This window comes from Elaeis guineensis, chromosome 4 (assembly GCF_000442705.2).
Source record: "Elaeis guineensis isolate ETL-2024a chromosome 4, EG11, whole genome shotgun sequence".
In the NCBI taxonomy this organism is placed as follows: Eukaryota; Viridiplantae; Streptophyta; class Magnoliopsida; order Arecales; family Arecaceae; genus Elaeis; species Elaeis guineensis.
In genome coordinates this window covers 121,471,100-121,494,268 of record NC_025996.2, presented here as the reverse complement: position 1 = coordinate 121,494,268, position 23,169 = coordinate 121,471,100, and the positions used below count along the sequence as shown (strand labels likewise).

At 34.4% G+C, this 23,169-nt stretch overlaps 1 protein-coding gene across 1 annotated transcript; it reads left to right on the top strand.

Moving 5' to 3' along the window:
- Positions 1-155: 155 nt before the first annotated feature.
- Positions 156-22,185, top strand: LOC140857379 (putative plant UBX domain-containing protein 14). The gene is made up of 10 exons (XM_073256167.1): positions 156-383; positions 559-698; positions 18,336-18,483; positions 19,578-19,655; positions 19,749-19,817; positions 20,367-20,510; positions 20,675-20,774; positions 20,878-20,965; positions 21,578-21,917; positions 22,021-22,185. Exons 1-10 carry the CDS (start codon positions 156-158, stop codon positions 22,183-22,185), a joined length of 1,500 nt encoding a protein of 499 aa, XP_073112268.1.
- Positions 22,186-23,169: the final 984 nt, after the last annotated feature.

The following is a 23,169-nucleotide window of genomic DNA, read 5'->3' as shown; positions in this document are numbered from 1 at the left end:
ACTTGCATGAAGTAGCACGACAATCCCTTGGAATTTTGCATCACTGAATTTCCTAAAAAGCTTCCAAATGCATTTCTGTATAATTTGCATTTAATGAACAAATTAGTAGAAACATATTCTCTCTCTACATTCTTTATGAGCTGTCGCTTATCCCGATGTGGCTGAAAGCTATTTTGATATCTGTGGCAGTTAGAGAAGGCTCAAAGAAGAGAATAATTTCCAACAATAATGAAATTGATACTGAGAAAGATGAAGAAAGCAGCTCAAGTTCCAGTGATTGCAAAATCTGTACTGAGAAAGACAATAGCTCAAATGGAAAGTTCACTTATCCAATTCTTGCTGAAGAACCTGAACCTGAAGGAGACAGAAAACAACTATGCAGAGTTGGGATTCGCCTCCCTGATGGACGAAGACTCTAGAGAAATTTTCATCATTCTGATCCAGTGATCAGTGAAGTAAGTAACTCTCTTTGAAATCTGTAGGTATTTTCTGGCAGGTCTTTGGCTTCTACGGTTACTTTAGTTCATGGTATTTATTTAAATTCCCGATCACTTGCAGTTATTGTGGTCTTTCTACTGCACTCAGTTCGACAAAGGGGAAACACGGCCATTTCGGTTTACGCAAGCCATTCCTGGAAAAACTAAGAATCTGGATTACGAGAGCAACCTTACTTTTGTGAAGCAGAGTTATCAGATTGTGTGCTTTGGCTAACTTTTGAACGAGTATATTGGATCATGTGTGCAACAAAAATAGGAATTAACAGTCAAAAACTGCTCAGAAATTAAAATACTTTGCCATATTTCTTTTTCTTTTTTTTTGTAGCGGATTGATGTGTGTCAGGATTAAGTTGGTAGTTATCACAAACATAATCTATACATAAGATATTTCTTTCTTCTGGATAGCTTTGCTTTGTAGAAAGTCTATATTCTATTGTCATCGAAAATTTTCAAATTTCTCCAAGTGGTCCATTGATCTGAAAAACATGTGAAGAAGAGGGAAAAGGTTCCGAAACCAGGACACCTAAAATGGAGTAAAAACATCTGAGGTAGAAGCTATAGTTTGTGGTTGTCTTCTGCAATTCTGACTCACTATTTGAGTGTTTGAGTCCTCGCTTACATCCTAAATTCTCGCTGACTACAAGGTGCTTCACTTCGGGTTCGTTTCATGGTATGGCAGCCAAGTGGCTCACTTGTACATGGCAGTTTGTAGCCTTTTAGTGGTTTTTATACAATCGATATTAAAATAAATAATACCACCTCACTTGCCATGATGCACAAACACACATCCAGGCAAAAGAGAAGGAAAGAAAAAACTCAAACAATTGGTTATCCAGGATATAGAGCTATGCCTGTGTTTTCTGTTCTTATGTTCATAAATCATAAGAACTTCCAGTAAAAAGGTATTTTGGCATTTAAAAGTGTGAAATAAATAAATAAATAAATAAACAAAGAGTAGCAAAAGTTTGGTGCATGGAGCACTACAATCACTTTATCAATGGTCATCATGTTTTGTTAATTTCATGGATGCTTTTATTATGTATACTTGGTTTCTCCAATGATACTAATCTAAAATGCTAGGCATTTCTAAAAAAATTAATCAAATATCAAAAATTTATTTGAATGAAAAATCAAATCACTTCAATTTGATATGGGTGGTGAATATTGTATTTTCTCTTCCATGCTATTTTTTATTCTTTTTTTAATGCCTATCTACACCCGTGAGCAAATATGGATTGGCCAAGTAGGAGAATGCCAAATGGTCAAATCTAAATAATAGGATAATGGCTTTCTGTTGATGCCTTCCCCTCCGATTGTGATGCAGCTGGATCATGCAATTATGCATGCATGCACCGGTGTCTGGAACTAGAAAGAGGTACAATGCTAGTAGATTATACCACCTTAAGCTTGAATGACTTTCACTTTGGAGGTGCCACCTTCTCGAAGAAAGATAAACCAGAGCTTTAACTAAACCAAGAACTCCAAACTAAAAATAAAGTAAATGAAGACAAAGATAAAGTATGTAGATAAATAAATATTTAATTGAACAAGGATCTCTTCATAGAGTTACATTCTAATATTTATATAATCCCTATTCAATGATCAGCCAACTACTTATTTCTACTGTTGACATTTTATTTCTGTTGTTCACACCTATCTCTACTTGATTCTACTTTTCTTTGGCAGTTTCAATGGTCAATTCAAATCATTCTCCATTTTCACATTCTCATAACAATCCGTATTCTTTATCACATTGCAATTTTCTTACTAGGTTAATGGTTTAATCTCTATAAGCCAATCGATCTCAAGCTCACTATTTGGCATTTAGATAGGTCTTCTTCGCTCGGCCTATACCCTTATTTTGTGCTTCTAATGATCATTCGACTTGACTTGATCGGAGTCTTTCTACTTGTTTATCAGATATTGTGTAGTAGTTTAATTATTTCAAGTTGTTCCTTTTAGTTCATTGGGCCTATCCATGTGGCATTGTTTGGGCAAACTCATAATCTAATTTTCAATATATTAGTTTCTAGCTTCTTGATCATCTTATTCATTGACTCTGGGCACTTGAATTGTAGATCCTCATTCATTATTTTTTTCTGATACTATCACATTGCTGTGCATATGTTGATCCCTATATATCATTACCAATCAGGATGTAGTATAAACAATACCTCCTACATCTCAATGGTTGTTAATTAGAAGGGTGATGGATATACCAGACACCATGTCTGATACTTTTATTGAATCTCAGTGCCAAAAGTATTTAAATAAATTCATCCATCGAGATTCCTATGCCTCTTGGATTTATCTTTACCCCTACTTAAGGTACGACTGATATGTCTTCTCTACCTCTATGAAGCAGCCACATGTTCATGTGATATATATTGTTCCTCAAAAATTACTATGATCTGATACCTAGGATCCCGTAAACAAACCAAATTCTATCAAAGTTCATCAAGGTACAAGCAACCGTCATTCGTAAATTGACCCATCCCTTCATTCTCATTGTCTCCTACATCCTCCAAACTTTTGTATCATCTGTTTCAACATTTCAAATGAGTAAAGAGAATCCATATCAAGTCATTGCTCAATGGACATGAGAAGAGACCTTAGAGCATTCTTAGATAAGTAGACACATAGGTACTCATCCAAGATTCTGTAGGTTTTTCTATCCATGAATCTTTTCCTCCATCTTCCCTCATAGCCTTGACAAAACCTTTCTTTACAATAAACCAAATTTAAGATTTTCGGTTGAAAAAAAAACTCCAATTGTGGCCAACCTTGGCCAACCAACACTAATCTTTAGGGGCCCTTGCTCCTGCCTAGGAGGTGAATGTCCTCCTAGATATTTTTTTAATCTTTTTAAAAGTCTACTTCTGTAGCTAACTGGCCCCTGATTTTAATGCTTTCTATTTTTGGTATCCCTCAATGAATTCTTTGCACCTCTATCATAAAATGTCCGTCCTTAATCTTCTAAATTTAGGAGCTTTGTTAAGTCTTAGACTTACTAGTGAAGTTTTTAATGCAAATACCCTGGTTGAAGTTCTAGAGGATTAATTTGGTCTGGATTTTACAAAATAATTAACTACACTTCTGAAATAAAAGTCTTTTGCTAGCGAAGTGGGCCAATTACCCAATAGAAATATGGGACATTTTTTCTTGCTTAAGTTTACAAATTCGATCTTTTCAAAATTATAAAGGACAGCTCCAACTGTCAGTCACACTGATCGAAGATTCGCCTATAGCCTTAGTACCCTTGGTCTTGGTTGTACTAAGGCCTAAGAAAACTCACCTCAAATACTTGAAGTTGTGATGGGCGTCTACAAATCTTCCAACTCCGGCTATACTTATTTTTTGAAGGTTCATCCTCTTATGACCGCATTCTTAAATCTTTCTTAGTTGGTCCTTTCGTTGCTCATTTGAAAGGCCTTTCCTTATTTTCTAAGCACTTCAAAAAATTTTATAAAGATTTACCTCATCGGATCTATTTCTTTCTTTACCCTTTTCTATATACTCCAAAACCTATTTAGCTCATTTTTTTTCAAGTAGCATGCTTCTTGAAGAGTTCAAAGACATGGGAGAATTGTGAAGTAATTTTTTTATCCCTAGAGATCTCCATATAGGTTCCGTAACGAGTAGTAGAAAATAATAAATGTTTAGTCAAATATTATTATCTGAACTACTTCACTCACCAATTCAACCTAGCCTAAGCAAGTCCTTATCTATCTCTGTACTCTCTTAACTCATCTTTCATGATCACCTCTCAATCATCGACCTAAATTTAATATAATTAGCCGATTTTCTCTTCCAATAGTCATGTTCAATTTATAAATTTATCTCTTTTACCCTAAATCCAATGTGGCCAAGGATTCTATGGAATAGTGGCATGTGTATATAATCCGAATTTAATATGAATTAGTGACCACCATTCTTGCTCAGATTGATGTTGACTCTCTCAATTCAAAGGGTGAAGGAACCTCCTTGGCCACTGTAAAGTCGATGGGTGATTCTCTATTTTACAGCTTACATGTAAAATAGCAACAGCATTCTCTGAGGGCAAAGGTATCCTTCAAGAGCAATACTATCAAAAACTTTAAAAAATTATATGGTATTAAATATGATACATGCTAAGAGTTATCAATGAGCTTCGAAGATGATAAGGAGCTTAAGTTAAGGGACGAGTTGAGGGTAAGAATTCAGGATTAGAAAGAAGTGGTTTGGGCTATAATAGATAATTTGATAGATACTAGCTAGATATTATCTTCCAAAGCCACTGGCTAAGTTTAGGATTGCCAACCTAGTAGCTCTAGTAGAATCCATTGTAGCAGATTAGTATCCTGATCGGATTATATTGCTTGGATTAGGAATGACGGGCCTCTTAGAGGGCAACCTCTATAGCTCTCGACTATCGAGATGAATTTATAATTTTTTAATTGACATCATTTCTTCATTAATTCACCATCTTATTTTGTTTGACAGCTCCGCTAGGGGCCATTCTAATTTAGCTTGCTCAGTCTGAGGTTGAATTATCTATTTTGAAACAAAAAAAAGTCACAGTTCACAAATCTAAACCAATTACTCCACCATATACATAGAGCAAATGGAAGTGAAGCACTAGCTTGAGATAGTGATCTAGACAGATAGTGAAGGATTTGACAGAGAATCTTTACTTAAAGCTAATGATTTGACCAATATCATTATGTCATTGTAGGCTAAGTCTTTTCAAAAACTCCCTAAACTTTGAGAGCGACCAATATAGCCCCCCAAGAGCTCAGTCACTAGGTCAACCTATGCAGGCTGAGTCACCTCAATATTGTAGTCTAGAGCATCAATCTTCTCTTTGAAACCTCAAGGTTATATCGAGTCTTCACCAACCAACCCATTTCTAAATTATCATATTCAAGCCCCTTGGTCACTAGTAGAGAGGTTAAAGTAAGAAGCAAACTTCATCTCTTTGTCCATTTCCTATTTCTAATAGGTTAGTTCCTATTTGTAGGTCCGTAGTACCCATGGCCATTCCATCCTTAGATTGCTAGCCCACATGAAGGCTAGGCTTGCTACACACTCGATCAAGTTGCCCTCAGTCTGTATTTTAATTCCACCTTGCACTCTAGTGAAGGTCAGCTAAATAATTCAAAGTATCATTGATCTTAACCTAGATGATCTTGCAGGTTTTTGAAAGATAACTAGACCTAGAGCATGATTGACATCTTATTGCTAACTATCAACCTCCCAGTTGGTCAAGTGGCAAACTTGGCTGATCTGAAAGTTAGGCTCTTCTAATTTGCTTGAAACCAAATATCAACTTCACTAGCCAAAGCTGTTGAGTGAGCAACCTTTCGAAAGGAGCAACTTGAGTTCAAAGTAGTCATCTTTGAAGATGAGTTGAAACCCATCATAAGCACATATAATGAACTCCAACAGAATATATAATCAATAGAACACCTGTTTGCTTCCTCAGAGACTCAATTAACCGAGACTCATGATAGGTTGGAAGTGAAACAAGTAGAATGGGAGAGAAGTAGGGAAGAAAAATTCAACACCCTGGATGAAGCATGGGCTTGACTAAGTGATTATTGCACTTCCCACCTCCTTCAGCTTCCCATCTCCTGCCGTCTCTCCCTTCTCCCCCACCCCTCTCCTCACCAGACCAGACCTGCGGCCCCACCTCCCTCCTTCGGAGCGTCTAACCACTGGAGCATCGAGCCGCTAGAACATCGCACCATTGGACCCACACCGCCGTCGCACTATGAGTATTAGCGATGATGACGACGATGGCTCCATTACCGTCGCCACACCCCATTCTCATCTTTTTAAATTTTAAATATTTAAAATTAGATTTATCTAATTATCATATATTAGTAATATTTAAATTTAATTTAATAATATTATTAATTTTAATAATATTATTAATAATATAATTAATTTTAATAATATTATTAATATTATTATTTAAATTAATATTATTCTGGAGAGGCAGAATCACTCTGGGAAGCTCTTCGATTGGAGTAGCCCTACTGCCTTTGACAGCAAGGGTTCAAGATCGGGCCACCACCGAACCAGCTCAAGCTCGCTCATCTACTCCGGTGGCGATCGGAGCGACTCGGTGATTAGATTCTAAGCCCTTGACCTAGCCCAAAGGAATAAAGGAGGAAGTAACAAGGGTAGTTTTGGTAAGGAAAAGATATGGTTGGGATAATTGGATGTGACTCTATTATTATGTTTTAGCTTTTTAACCTATTTTTAGCTGACAGCAGAGTTTTTTATAATCGGTCACAAAAATGACACTCTCTTATTACCTTACTGGCTATATGTATTATGTTGGTGTCACTTATTTTTGTTGCAGGTAATACTTTGAAAGGTCTATCGGCTGAGCTACCTAACCAAAAATTTAGACAGCCCATGATTATGATACATTTGGCATGAGGTATGCTAAACAACTAATACATTTGGCATGAGGTATATTATGGCCTCTTTTTCTTCTTCCTATATGATTCTTAAAGCTGATGGATGCTGATAGATTTTGGTTGCTATATTCTTATGGTTGCCTTTTTATTTTTCCTGATGATGATCCAAACTAAATGGATATTAAAGGACTGGCTCCATAGATTGCTATGGCCCTATTTTCTTCTACCCATATGATGTCTTAAAACTGATGGGTGCTGATGGATTTTTTTGCTGTATTATTATGGTTGTCTTCTAATTTTTTCTGATGATTATTCAAACTTAATTAATGGATATTGAAGGAAATGGCTCCACAGATTGCTATGGATTTTTTTTCTTGTTCTCATATGATGTCCAAAATCTGATGGGTGCCGATGAATTTTGCTTGCTATATTCTTATAGTTGCTTTCTTATTTTTCTTAATGATGATTCAAACTTAATTAATGGATATTGAAGGGAATGTCTCTACAGATTGCTATGGGCTCTTTTTCTTGTTCCCATACGATGTCTAAAACCTGATGGATGCTGATGGATTTTGCTCGCTATATTCTTATGGTTGCCTTCTGATTTTCTCTGATAATAATCCAAACTAAATGGATATTAAAGGAACTGGCTCCATACATTGCTATGGGCTCTTTTTTTTATTCCCATATGATGTGTTAAAGCTAATAGGTGTCGTTGGATTTTGCTTTTAACTTACAGCAGTGGAGTTCTTTATAATTGAAAGCAAAAATGGCACTCTCTTATTATCTCACTGGCTCTTGGTGGCTAGGTTTATAGGGGAGAAGAAAATCAAGACCTACCTATAGCTAAGAAGCTAGACCCCACAAATGCATCTAGAATATATATATTTGACTTTATTCATGTATACTTGATTAAATTTTATGAACATAATTTCTTTAATGTTATTCTTGATCTGCGGCAGATGGCGCACTACAGCAGACCTATCCTTAGACCCACCAACTGATGTCGATCCTCCATTAAAGAGATCAGATATTATGTAAGATTATTAGTTAACATCTGTAATGTATCAGCAGAAAAATGATTCTCATCCAACAATACATGGCTACAAAGAAGCAAAAAAAAGTATTATCTTTATGCTAGTATGGCTATAAAGATAGAAGTCAAACTCCATCAGATGACAAATACTTATGTCAACCACAGTTCCTAATCAAACCATTATAATGTTACTTCCTACTCTAAGCATACAAAATACCACATTACTTTTATGAAGATGGTACAAAATTAAGGTATCATGATATACAGTTAAATAAATATGATACATAATTATTTTATTTGGAGACACAGTTAATCTAATATGATACATAGTTATTTTTATTTTTAGAGATTATAGATTATGTCTTTTCGAAATCGGAGCCATCATAGCCGAGGAGAGAGAGCTCTCATGCAGCTAGCTTGTATGGTTCTACGGCACACATACCTTGTGGTGAACTCTAATACTTTAGATATTCTCTTTTATGTTATTTTATTCTTTATTATCTAATATAACATTCTTTATGATATCTTGATACTCTTAGATTCAGATATCGTGGGGTCACTAGTAACCCCAAAGTCAGACGGAGCAATGTCCGACTCTCAGAGTCAACCCCTCTTTGACCTCGATGGATGGCTCAGGGCCACTAGAGGGGTGAGTAGGAGCCAGGTCATAGGATTCGACCATAATTTGGACCCTTCATCAACTTGAGGATCTTCGTCGATATCTTCCTCTTAGGGCTCAACAATCCAGACATGAGCTGATACACATATGGAGAAGGTTGTACAGAGATTTTGGAGCCAGCGATCTCAGAGCCTTCGAGATACCATCTGCGATATGGTCATTGAAATTCTTCGAGATCTACATCTATGCAATCAGTTGGGCTCATTATCGCAGACATCATAGTACATAAGTCTATTAATAATTTTTTTACTTATTTTGAATTTTTATATTTAGAAGGTTCACATATTGAGGCTTGAGTCCGAAAAGAAGATCTAGGAGGTAAAAATTTAATCTAACCATCCAAATGATGGGTCGAGGGTGTCTATAGCTCTATATCATCGAATAAAATATGTAGGAATAATTTGTTCGAGAATCAAAGTAGTATATCGAAATAAATATTTTCATATCGACATATACACTTTCGTATCTAAATTTTTTAATAATATTTTATTTTTTTTATAGGATGCTGGATATCCAGCTCTTATCCACCAACTATTGAAGAGGATGTACAAGAACAAGAGGAGGATGAGGAGGACGACGAAGAGGATCATATATATATATATATATATATATATATATATATATTTGATATGTATGCAATTTTGATACTTATAAAGTAATATTTATATGTAAAATTATATAATTTATATTTTTAATATAATATAATTAATTTTATATTTATGATTGTATTACATAATTATTATCTTATTTATAACAGATTTTAAAAAATATTATTGCTAGTTATTATGATTAAAATAAATTTTAAAAATTTAATTATAATATTTTTAAAAAAATTAAAAATTATTTATGACGATATTAGCGACGTAAACTACCATCGTTAGTAGTTTTTAAAATTTTAATTCATAAAAAATAAAAAACTATTAGCGACGGTAGTTGCGACAAAACTGCCATCGCTAATAGTTTTTTAATAATTTTTTTAAAAAAATTAAAATTATTAGCGATGGAACTTTATTGCTAACACCGTTGCTAATTATCTTTATTAGCGACGGTGGATTTGTCATTGCTGATAATGATAATTAGCGATAAAATTATTTCTGTCAGATTTTTAGCAATGGGAGTCTATTGCTAATAGCATTAGTAATGACAAACTGACTATTAGCGACGGCAATTAGCCATCGCTAATAGTCTTTTTTCTTGTAATGAAAGAAGCCGACCATCCTCCTCTCCTCCCAACATCTATTTTTTTCATCTCCTCTCTCTCCAAAGAAGCCAACCATCCTCTTCTCCTCCAAACCCACCATCCTCCTCTCTCCTCTCTCTCTCCAAGGAAGCTCGCCAAACTCTCATCCACCACCGTCGTCCTCCTCTTCTCCCAAACTCTCCTCCACTCCTCCTAAGCCATTGTCCACCTCTTCTCCCAAACTCTCATCCACCGACCATCGTTCTCCTCTCCTTCCAAACCACCCACCCATTGACTACCATCTTCTTCTCCTCCCAAACTCCCAACCTATTAGCTCTCCTCTCTTCCCAAATCTCTCACCTATTGGCCCTCCTCCTCTCCTCCCAAAGCCCCCACCCAATAGCTACCATCTTTTTCTCCTCCCAAACCCCCGACCCATAGGCTCTCCTCCTCTCCCCTCAAACCCCTAACTCATCCCCCCATCTGTTGGCCCTCCTCTCCTTTCAAACCCCCACCCATTGTGCCTTCTCTCTGCTCCTAAGGCCCCTACCTGTCTGATGTCCTCCTCTCCTTCCAAACCGTCCACCCATCCATCATCCTCTCTTCTTCTCTGCTAACACCACTGCCGGTGGCTCTTCCCCAAACCCAATAGCTGTCGTCTCACCCCCCCACACCACCGACCTTCTTGGAAATTCTACAAACCCCACCCCACTGTTGCCAACCTTTTTTCTCGTGACTTCTTCTACCACCCCACCATCTTTTGGAATCTATACTTCCTTTATATTAGAGTTACTAAATCTACTAGAAATATATGAATATGATTATGTCCTAATTTATCACATCTAAAATATAAAATATTGGATAAATTTGTATAAGAGATACTGAAAAAAATACTTTTCCAAAAGTTTTTTTTAAGTGGTTATAATCAAGACTGACTTTATTATATACCATCCTTTGACTATCAAAAATTATTTGAAGTTTTTCTAAACTTAGGTAAACTTATCAACAATTAGTTTTAATCTATCTACTTCTTTCTTTAAGTTCTAATTTTCTTGCATTAGAATCATAAAAGGCCTTTTAAAGCTCATCAAAAATAAATTCATTTGAAAATTTAGAGGTTATCCTATTTTTATGTACTATAAGATGCAAGTAGGCTACTTCATGACTGTTTTCATCTGAGCTCGACTCATTGCTATTGCTCCACATAGCCATCATCACCTTTTTCTTTAACTTCTTAGGAGGTTTCTTGAGTTGGGGGCCATCTGCTTTAAAATGGCTTAGTTTCTTGCATTTGTAGTGTACAAGTGGTTGCTCCTTATATTTTCTTTGTTATGCTCCCCTTTAGCTAGTGGCCTCCTCATCCATTGTCTTGTTTTCTTCTTGAATCTTCTAAATTTTTAGCTGATGAGAGCCGTCTCTTCATCTTTGTGACCATCTTTGGATGGTTTAGACTCATCTTCTTCTTGTGGATGGACTTGAGAGCAATTATTTTCTTTTTCTTAGTTTCTTCTTCATTATATTGCCTCGTTGCTAAGTCTTGTATCATGGACGATCCGAGGAGCTCCTCCAAAGATAGAATATTGAGATCTTTCACCTCTTGAATCAGCATGATCTTTGCTTCTTATGATATTGGCAATGACCTAAGAATCTTTCTCGCAGGATCATTATTAGAGTAAGACTTTTCAAGAATTTTGAGACCCTTGATAATATTGGTAAAATAGATAAATATTTCAGTAATAGACTCATTTGGCTCCATTTAAAGAGTTCATATCTATCCATATGCATATTTATCTTTGACTCATTAACTTGGTTGGTGCCTTCATGAGTCATTTCTATTCTATCTGAATTTTTTTTTTGAGAATTACAAGTTGAAATATGATTAAACTCATTCATATCCAAAGAATAATATTAAACATTCATAACTTTAGCATTGAACTAAGCTATTTTCTTATCAAACTGGTCCTATTCACTTTTAAGCTTGGGAGAGTGCATACCATCAAGCAATTTTATGAGTGTGTGAAGTCAATCGGCTATGATACTTCATATATCATAGTCTAGTATTTGGACAAAGATCTTCATTCATACTTTCTAATAGATATAGTTTGTGTCATTGAAAAATAAAGGTCTATTTATGGACTGCCCCTTAGCAAGTGAGGTATCTATTTAGATTGTCATAAATCTTTAGCTCTTAATGGTGAGATCAAGAAAAGACTTAGCACAGGACTGTGATATCACTTGTTGCTCAGTTAAGCAACCCAAGAATGGGTGGTAACTTGGGTTCTTAAAAAATTTTAAGGTATGTACCATAATAAATGTGTTTTTCAAAATGCAAGAGATGTGCAGTGGCAAGTATAATAAGTATGCAAGATAAGAAAGGAGGTCAGCAACTATACAAGACAATGAAGCAAGATAAGAGATTACAACATCACAAATATATAGGATTTATAGTAGTTCGATACCAAATCCAATACCTACATCTACATTTCAATCTCATATCTAAAAATTTTTAATCCACTAATCATTCTTAAATACTTACAATGTTGAATACCACCGACCAAATATCCTATCTTTCCCCAAGCGAATCATTTGTTTCTCGGGTATAAGCAAATTCAATACGCTTTGTTTCAAGGTACAGATCAATCTTCCCCAAGTTTTGACACATCCAAAAACTTATTCCACGAATGTAAGAGAGATACAATAAGAACTAATTAAAACTCCTTAATAAGCACTATATAAACAACAAGAGAACTTTACAAATAAATGGAGAAGCCTTTGAATGCACTCCTAAATAGGAAAAGAACAATGTGTGCACTTAAGAGAGGTGGTTGGAGTTGGAATGAAAGCTTCTTATACTAAGGGGGTGTTTGGTTCATAACTGAAATCAAAATGAAAATCGAAATCGGAATGGCTTGGAATCGGAATCGGAATGGCCAAATTCTCCAAAGCATTCGGTTCATGATCAGAATCAAAATCGAAATCAGAATTGTAATAAAAATTTGAATCCACAGAGAAGAGTAGGGATTGAGTTCTACATAGATTGAGCCATTCTCATTCCACCCTGAAATCAAAATCGTAATGGAACTTCTCCCAACCAAACGGTTGGAATGGAAGACATTCATTTCGATTTTAATTCTAGACCCCCACTCTCTCCAACTAAACACCCCCTAAATGCTTTAAACTCATTAGAAGATATTTTTTTTTGATTCTTGATATTTGTTACCTCCTTTTGAAAAACTTTATAGCGTCAATGAATACTAAAGAATCATTACTAGCTATTTAGAGCCGTTGGAGAGTGGTTAAATAGCATTAAATAATCTTTTTCAAACTGAAAAATGAGGCATATGGTTTGTCAGGACATAGGGGTCGACATTAGTGTTGCCCCCAATTACAGAGGCTAATATAGGGGTCGATCCCTATAGAAAAATAAAGAGATAGTTTTTTATTTCATACTGTAGCATAACAAGGGTCGACACTCTATTTAGAGCTATTAAAGAGTGGTTAAATAATATTAAATATATCTTTTTCAAATTGAAAAACTAGGCATGTGGTTTGTCAGCACCTGGGGGTCAACACTAGTGCCGCCCCCAATTACAAGGGCCAATACAGGGGTCGATTCTTATAAAAAATTGAAAAATAGTTCTTTATTTCACACTATGGCACAGCAAGGGTCGGTACTAGTATCGCCTCCTGTGGCATGCCGAGTATGCCAGCTTCCCAAAATAAAGGGGATGACTCTGGGGTCGCCCCCTGAGCTTCAGGGATCAGCGGTTGATATCTGAAATATTAATTTTTCACGTTTTGATATCCAAACATCTTGAAATTGTCTTTTATCCTTTTGAAATCATCTTTGAATACTTTTAAAGCTCTCAAAAGCTATTGCCCTTATCTCCAACTTAAAAAGCTTAAATCTTTGATCTTCTCCATGCATCTTTAACCGTTCAAACTTCTTAGGCTTTCCTGAAATATATTTTTAATCTATTTTAAAGATATATAATCATTAGTATCTCTCTCAAATATTTTGTAATCATCAAAATTAATTCTTGGATCAACAATCTCACTAGCATTTCTCCATTTTATCCACCCTACTTTACTTTGATGGAAAAAAATCTTCTTCAATCCCCCATTTCCTACAAATAATCAATCCTAACTATCAAAATTATCAATCTTAGGAACTTTATTGTTCTCAGTTTGTACTTTGCATTCACCTCTATTCTAATTTTATTAAAACTACATTTCACATTTTCTGCCTTTGCCCTACTTAACCTGATATATTTAGATTCTAATGCACTCCTCCATAATTCCAACTTATGATAACTCCAATCTTAGTTTCATCCATTAAAACTATATCATGCACAAGTAGCATGTACCAAAGGATATCATTTTGGATAACCTTATATATCCTTAATCTCTTTGATATGACTAATGGGAACCTCTTTTCTTTTAACATCCATCATATGACTTCTCCAGGTACTCTATCATATATTTCTCTAAATCAATAAAAATCATATAATTTTTATTGGATTTTGCTTGTTATTTAGAGTTGCCTTTTGACTTTGACTTCTTAATATTTTCTTATCTAAGCTAAAACTATAATAATTATAGAAGAATTGTGAGATATTGCAACTTTCTTGTCAATATTCCAGCATTCATTTCATTTTTTCTTCGTATTAAATTTATTTTATCCAATCTTTCTTCATGTCAAATTTCTAGGCCATAACACTTCTACAACAGAACCTTTTTATACTTCAATGAATTGAGTTAGGTCTCTCTTAATATTTTTTCCTCTAGAAAAAAAGATAAAAAAAAATTCTTTAACAATTTCTATAAGAAAATATAGATGCCCAAGCTTTAACAATAACAGTCTCTTAAAATCAAAATTAAAAGAAAACCCTATTAATTTCTTTCCACTTCCATATTTTTGTTGATATTCTCAAAGGTTCTAGCAATCCAAGCTTTAACAATCACATTCTTTGAATGTTCGAAATTAAAAGAAAACACTATTAACTTCTCATCCACCACTTTCCTCTTTTAGTTGATATTGTCAAGGTCCTTTTTGGGCTAAAGATACATCTACAATTTGAAGTACTAATAAGGAATCTGGTATGCAAATTTAGGTACATCTATATATCCAAAGTTAAACTTACTCCATAATTGTAGTACTTTGGATTGATTCTTAAGAATTATAGCACACCATTTATCTATAAGTCTGAAAGTTGATCGAAGCATAATTTAGTATATAGATAATATTTATACATAATATTTATACACTAGTAATGATTGGAGTCACCTATACATATGTAAGAATTTCATGACTTTGTGAAATTCAATGTCATATATGATTTCCCCTTTTTTAGTGGGGGAAGAATTGTAATGCTTTCTTTCTCAATGGTGGGAAATTTATCATGGAGAAGTTGATTATAAAAGGGAATAAAGAAAAATCATGGGGGTTAATGGAGATCATCTTAAGTAAGTGGAAAACAATGGGCTTTTTTTGTGAAGTACATTTTCTTGCTATGCGAAAAGCACTCTGATATCTATTATAGTCTGCAGGCTTGTGTTTGCTTGAGAACAATTTGGAGAATAATGCTAGGTTCATGAGGATAAGAAATCTGCTATAACTCAAGTGGCAGATGGAAAAAATTATGTTGCTTTAATCTTGTTTGTCATCCAATAACTTATTTCTTTCCTTGTAGGACACTGTTAAAAGTCAGTAACTAGTTCAAAAAAATAAAGAAAAAGGCTCCTGTCAAGACGAAAGTCATTGGACATGCCTATGAATTACCTATTTAGTTGGGGAAGATGTGTGCATCTATAGGGAAGGTAGGCTTGTTTTGAGATCAAATAATGACAGAATCGTGATTCAGAAATTGGGATGTACTGGTGAAAGGATGGATCTCAATGCGGTGAGATCACTAGAGATAGATTTTCCTGTGTTAGGATGCTTGGAGTAGCAGTCCTTTCAGAATTTTCTCTTCCTTTAGCACTGGGATCTTAAATGATAGAAGTTTGATGAAGACAAGGATGATGGTGTGGGTATTTAAAGTTTATGGTGTCATCCCACTCTGTCATAGTTTATTCTCTAAAGTAATATTTGACGCAAGCCTGTCCAATGCAAACCAAGACAAACAACTCACTCTAACTTATGGAGATATACTTCTATAAATTGAAGCAATTTTCATGCATATTAGAGGACATAGAATAAGAAAAAAATTTGAAAAAAATAGAAGAGGAATAAACAACCCTTCTGGAAACTTTTTAAGAAAGCTATTTAACTTTTAGAGATTTATTTTGAATAAAAACAGTGTTGTCTCTGGATCTTATATTTGGTTTGAGATTTCAAAGAGAAGAGGTAGGATTTTATGAGATAATAGACACAAATATATATGTTAGTTAAAGAAAGTTTTTCTAAAGAAAGGCAAGGGCATGAAGGATTTGTTATGTCTATTGGTTTTTATTCATGCAAGACCTTCCAATTCTTGTGAAGTTTGTTCTTGTGGACCCACACCTATGTGTATTCATACCCGTTTCTAAGTGGGTGTGGGTGTCTTTGGGTAAACAAAAGCAGCCCACATAATAAGCCTCTACATTGGCGCACTTTTTTCTAACTGTCTTATAAATCTAGAATTAAGGAAACATAATCAGTTAATGATGGTAAATTCATGGGAGTAGTGAAGCAGAAGAATAAATGGATGACTTTTAGATTTTCTGCATGGTTATGCAGGATTGTTTGTCTTACCGATTGGATCAAGAATAATTCATGAAGCTTTGGGAGGAATACTCAACATCTCTTGGTACCCTATGCTTCACCCTCAACCCACACCCTAAGAGGGTCCTGTGGGTTTGAGGCTTAATAAATAATTAGTTTTCAGGGGTTGAGGTGAATTTTAGACTAAATTTACTTTTTATAGTATATATTCAGTTCTATGCTTTTCTTGTGCATGAAAATTAAAGGATGAAAGGCTGAGGTCCGAGTCCTTGGTTATAGTGTGGAACCCACCCCTCCTAGCAATTTTAGGAAACAAGAATTAACTTTTAAAGGTGGTCAGAAATAAGGGACAAGAAGAGATATTTAAAAAAATGTATATAGAGGGGACTGCAATTACATATGCTGACCGGCTCATTTGATGCAAGCAAAATTTGCCATATTGATCGATACCATACTGTATCAGACTTATCATACTGTACTGATACCAAACTAATGCATAGTACCATACCGACACATAGTACACGGAATCTTGCCGTATTGTATTGCATAGTGATACTATAATAGGATGGTACAGTATGGGGTCTAATGCCAAGATGGTAAACCTTCGACATAAGAGATAAAGATATTAAAATTGGGCCATGATTGTCAAAAAAAAGAAAATTTGGCAATATGCCTATTCCGCTTTCTTTTTCCTTACTTTTATTTTTCTTTTTTTTTTTTTGGCAATCACTTTCTTATAAATTCTTTTTTGTTATTTCCTCTCTTCTTTATCACTTTTTATGGGCCATGTGATATGCTTCTATATCATCTCTTGCAAAAGAAGTCAGCAGAGCAGTACCTCTATAAGTTAGGGCATAGATATACTAAAAGGGCATGGGACTGCATTAAGGACACCAAATGGAGCTTTAATTTAGTTGGCTTCAATATTGCAGAAAAATTGAAAATTTTCTTGTTGTTTCTTCCTCTTTCATGGTAGTCCCCATGACAGGATAGATACCAAGCTTGTAACTTTGAACTCCTAAAGGTTGTAGACTTGATTATATTATCCAAAATTAATTATCTGCATAAAAGTTGTGACTTGGTGTGTATACTATATTGCAGAACTTTCATATTACTGGGAGTAAAGGTCTTGAAATAGTCTCCCTAAAACAATTTATAAGCCAATGTATATTAAATTAATTGACCTCATTTATGGTAAGCAAGTTATATCCGTAAGATTTTTGGCAAGAAGGACAGAAAAGTAGAGCCAGTTGAGTCTATGATTTTAACATGGTTTGCCAAGTTGACGGATATATCCGACTATGGCATGCATCATTTAAGAGAAGCATAGTCTTATCCTTCTAAGAATGCCCAACTAAGCAACACTTTTCTCTACCTCTGTCATATATTCAGAATTTTCTTAATGTACACATGAAATCAATGGTGAGAAAAATGTAAAAAAGAGACAAAAATAGATGACATGTAAACACTGTATACATTCCTATTTGTTAATTTTTCTCGAAATATTTTTGTTGGCCTGCTTTCCCCATAAGAGAACCATTCTCCCTTTTTCTCTGAATTGAGAATAAAAGAGAAGGAATCTACATTGTATTTAAAAAAATAATAATTGTGATCTAAATCTTGCATTTTTTTTGTTAGTTTTCTCATCATGGCATCCTTTTTGTCGTCATTAGGTTGATTTCTTTTGGTGCTTTAATTGCCCAAGTTTCCCCACATAAGATATCCTTTTTCTTCTTTGATGATACCCCTTATCACATATCTATAGTTAAAATATTATGTTATTTGGTTGATCTCAGGATTGATCTTCTCTTTATTTTGTTATTTTAGATTCCAAAACGTTGATGAGGAGTCAAGAAGCACTAAAATCTGGGAATCAAATCAAAGGGGTGAATCAACCTCAAGTGGCTTCCATGATAATCTTAGTTCCTTGTTTCGTGAACCTTCTGCCTTGATCTACCATGGTCCCTTTTTCAAGGTTTGAGAATTATATCTTGACTCATTTTAGTTTAAATATGATCATTATTGTAAGATAGTTTTAAACATATTTCAGTGTATTTTATTAGCCTAACAAATCTTTTGGCTTATTGGTTGCAAGAAGTTTTTGCAAATTTAGTGTAAGGTAGGAAATTGACTGGTAAATGATTACTGACCAAAATATTTAGTTTTCATTTCAAATATATTCTTATGGAATGCTTAAAAGAATAGTTGTCAGACTTCCATAAACAATGCACTGATACCTTCCACCTTGTACTGGTGATTGTCTTGAAAATTTTTAAAGTTAGAAGAGAAACATGCAAGTAACATATTGGAATTTTTGTCAGCTCAACTCCTTTTTTTTATATTTTTTTTTCTTTTTGGCATGACTTCTCTACCGCACTAAGAGAGAGAAATGATAATGATTGACAAATGACATAATTGAAAAGGCATGGCTTGGATAATATCCTACGCTTGGATAACATCCTATGCTAGAAAGTCCCAATCTCAGATTATGTACCAACAACTAGCAGATAGGATATTCCAACAAATTCCCTTTTTCCCTTTTTTCTGTGATTCAATACTGTTTCCTAGATGCCCAAAACTAATAACCTCTCTGGTACGGTTCTGGAGAATGAGCCTTCTTAAAAAAAAGATTCTGAATACTAAAAGTAGATGAATAGTTGGTCAGTCATTTTTTCATCATTTTAGCCTACCATACAAATTGGATGGACCTATCCAATTTCATTTTTTGATGTTTTCAGCTACCAAGTTAAACAGCATAATAACTAGAATTTAATCATCTCCAGTAACGGCAATTTCAAAATGATGTTTATGATACTAATAGCATTTCCCCATTAATCTGCATACATCTAGCAAAGGAGGTGCACGACACTTTACAAACTATTCAAATAGGGTCTATCAATGAAAGGTGAAGCATACATGTGACGTTCTTTGTAAAAATATCTGTTGATTTTTGGATGAAAAATGAAAAAAGTTCAACTATTCTAGTATTTATTTTTTTTACTAATTTATTGCTGTTTTCTTCATTTAATGTAATTATTGATCGTAGAATAGCATTTCATTTAAATGCAGGCAAAGGTAGATGTTGCTTTTCAGGATAGGTGGCTATTAGTCAACTTGCAATGCACTGAAGAGTTCAGCTCACACTTGGTAATATGTTTTGAAAACCATTATTGTCGCCTAAAGTATGGATCTTTCTAGATTGCAGTCCTGACTTGAAATTTTCTTTGTTGACTTGCTAAGCTTAACCGCGATCTCTGGTCAAACGAAACTGTGGCACAGGCAATCCAGACTAAGTTCATTTTCTGGCAGGTTTGTTTGTCTGAAGTAGTTTCGATAGGCATGAAATAGCATGAGATCCTCAAACATTTATTTTATTAAATCTTTTATTAAATCTTTGATTGCATTGATTTGGTGAATTTTTGTTTCTAGAAGTTTATAACTACAGTATTTCTTCTTTTACTTGCTAGTATGAATCAAAAAGTTTGTCACAATTAAATGCATTGCAGTTTATGATTTTAATCATGTACTCTGGCATTCTATTCTTACAAATAAATTGATTTTCGGACTCATGTATACGTAGTCAACACTTTATGGGATATGTAAAGTTAACTTTGTAGTTTTATTAGTTTTACATTGAAACCTAATTAATGATGTTTTCAAATTAAGGCCTATTTTACGGTTTAAATTACTTAATAGGTTGGCATGCAGATACAAAAGTTCTAATGACAGAGCTTTTTAAGGTAACTTGAAAATGGAAGCAAAATTTGTGGATCAACTATCTTTTCTCTTTTTCATTTTTTGCATTTTTTATCCTCTCATAGTTTCTAATTACATCCATGATATGTCATATGATTGTAGATGTATCGTGACAGTGATGAGGGAAAGAAGGTTTGCACCTACTACAACTTGGTTTCTTTACCCGCAGTTCTCATTATTGATCCAATCACTGGACAAAAGATGCATGAATGGAGTGGCATGATACAAGCAGAGCAATTCTTAGAGGTTGTCTATACTATGAACTCGTGATATTTGTGATTTCACTTATTTTTAGAAATCCAATTTTTTGAAAATGTACAAATTTGCTAATACCTATCTCTTTTAGTAACATGACTATCATATTCCTTTTATTTCCTTTTATTGATTTTTATGCAACACATTTTATATAGCTTCTACTTCCGTTCATGGATGTGGGTCCAAAGGAGCACATTGCACTTCCTCATAAGCATCCAAGGGAAAATGTTGAGACTTCCATGCATGATATATCAGGTATTCTATCTGTAGTTTCAGCTTTAAGTTTTCTATATTACCATGCAGTTCATGTCCTATCAAAGCCATATCCTGGTTGTTACATTTTCTCCAAATGCATCAGGAGTATATCCATCATCCTTGTTACATCATGCTGTAGTTCTTTTTGATGCAATTCATACACCACAAACTACTAGAAGATTTACCTCCATGTAAGACTAGTGTTCAGCATATGGTCATATGACATATTTCTGCTATCTGAAAATGAGTTTTTTTCATTTCTGTAATTAAAGATATGTTGATTTGTGCTATGTAAAGATAAACCCCAACTCATTCACCTCCCATTGGGGGTTTCAAAGAATAAATAAGGAATAATTGTTGTTTGGATCTCTTTGCTACCATTTCTTGTGAATTTAGATCTTCGACTAATCCTTTTTTGAAATCAGTGGAATGGGATTCAAGTATTTCTCTATCATCATATTGCTGCATTTTCTCTGGAACTTGGAACTGTACCATTTTCTCTGTCATCATATCGTTTTCAGCATCTTGAACCTAAATGATCTGATGAGGTGCAACCTTGTAATTGTATTTTTTAAAATTCTTAAAACTTGTCAATATCGGTATATTGGTCATCTTGGTGCATAAATGTCTGATTTGAGAGAAGTACCTGATGTGGTAAGAAGTCATCAACATGTTGTTCCTAACCAAAACAAGCACTTGCATGAAGTAGCACGACAATCCCTAGGAATTTTGCATCACTGAATTTCCTAAAAAGCTTCCAAATACATTTCTATATAATTTGCATTTAATGAACAAATTAGCAGAAACATATTCTCTCTCTACATTGTTTATGAGCTATCGCTTATCCCGATGCGGCTAAAAGCTATTTTGATATCTGTGGCAGTTAGAGAAGGCTCAAAGAAGAGAATAATTTCCAACAATAATGAAATCGATACTGAGAAAGATGAAGAAAGCTGCTCAAGTTCCACTAATTGCAATACCTGTACTGAGAAAGACAATAGCTCAAATGGAAAGTTCACTTATCCAATTCTTGCTGAAGAACCTGAACCTGAAGGAGACAGAAAACAACTATGTAGAGTTGGGATTCGCCTCCCTGATGGACGAAGACTCCAGAGAAATTTTCATCATTCTGATCCAGTGAAGGTAAGTAATTCTCTTTGAAATCTGTAGGTATTTTCTGGCAGGTCTTTGGCTTCTACAGTTACTTTAGGTCATGGTATTTACTTAAATTTCTGGTCACTTGCAGTTATTGTGGTCTTTCTTCTGCACTCAGTTCGACAAAGGGGAAACACAGCCATTTCGGTTTACGCAAGCGATTCCTGGAAAAACTAAGAATCTGGATTATGAGTGCAACCTTACTTTTGGTGAAGCAGAGTTATCAGATTGTGTGCTTTGGCTAACTTTTGAATGAGTATATTGGATCATGTGTGCAACAAAAATAGGAATTAACAGTCAAAAACTGCTCAGAAATTAAAAAACTTTGCCATATTTCTTTTTCTTTTTTTTTTGTAGTGGGTTGATGTGTGTCAGGATTAAGTTGGTAGTTATCACAAACATAATCTATAGATAAGATATTTCTTTCTTCTGGATAGCTTTGCTTTGCAGAAAGTCTATATTCTGTTGTCATCGAAAATTTTCAAATTTCTCCAAGTGGTCCATTGATCTGAAAAACATATGAAGAAGAGGGAAAAGGTTCCGAAACCCGGACACCTAAAATGGAGTAAAAACATTTGAGGTAGAAGCTATAGTTTGTGGTTGTCTTCTGCAATTCTGACTCACTATTTGAGTGTTTGAGTCCTCACTTATATCCTAAATTCTGGCTGACTACAAGGTGCTTCACTTCGGGTTCGTTTCATGGTATGGCAGCCAAGTGGCTCACTTGTGCATGGCAGTTTGCAGTCTTTTAGTGGTTTTTACACAATCAATATTAAAACAAACAATACCACCTCACTTGCCATGATGCACAAACGCACATCCATGCAAAAGAGAAGGAAAGAAAAAACTCAAACAATGGGTTATCCAGGATATAGAGCTATGCTTGTGTTTTCTATTCTTATGTTCATAAATCATAAGAACTTCTGGTAAAAAGGTATTTTGGCATTTAAAAGTGTGAAAATAAATAGATAAATAAATAAAGAGTAGCAAAAGTTTGGTGCATGGAGCACTACAATCACTTTTATCAATGGTCATCATTGTTTTGTTAATTTCATGGATGCTTTTATTATGTATACTTGGTTTCTCCATTGATACTAATCTAAAATGCTAGGCATTTCTAAAAAAAATAATCTTATATCAAAAATTTATTTGAATGAAAAATCAAATCACTTCAATTTGACATGGATGGTGAATATTGTATTTTCTCTTCCATGCCATTTTTTATTTCTTTTTTAACGCC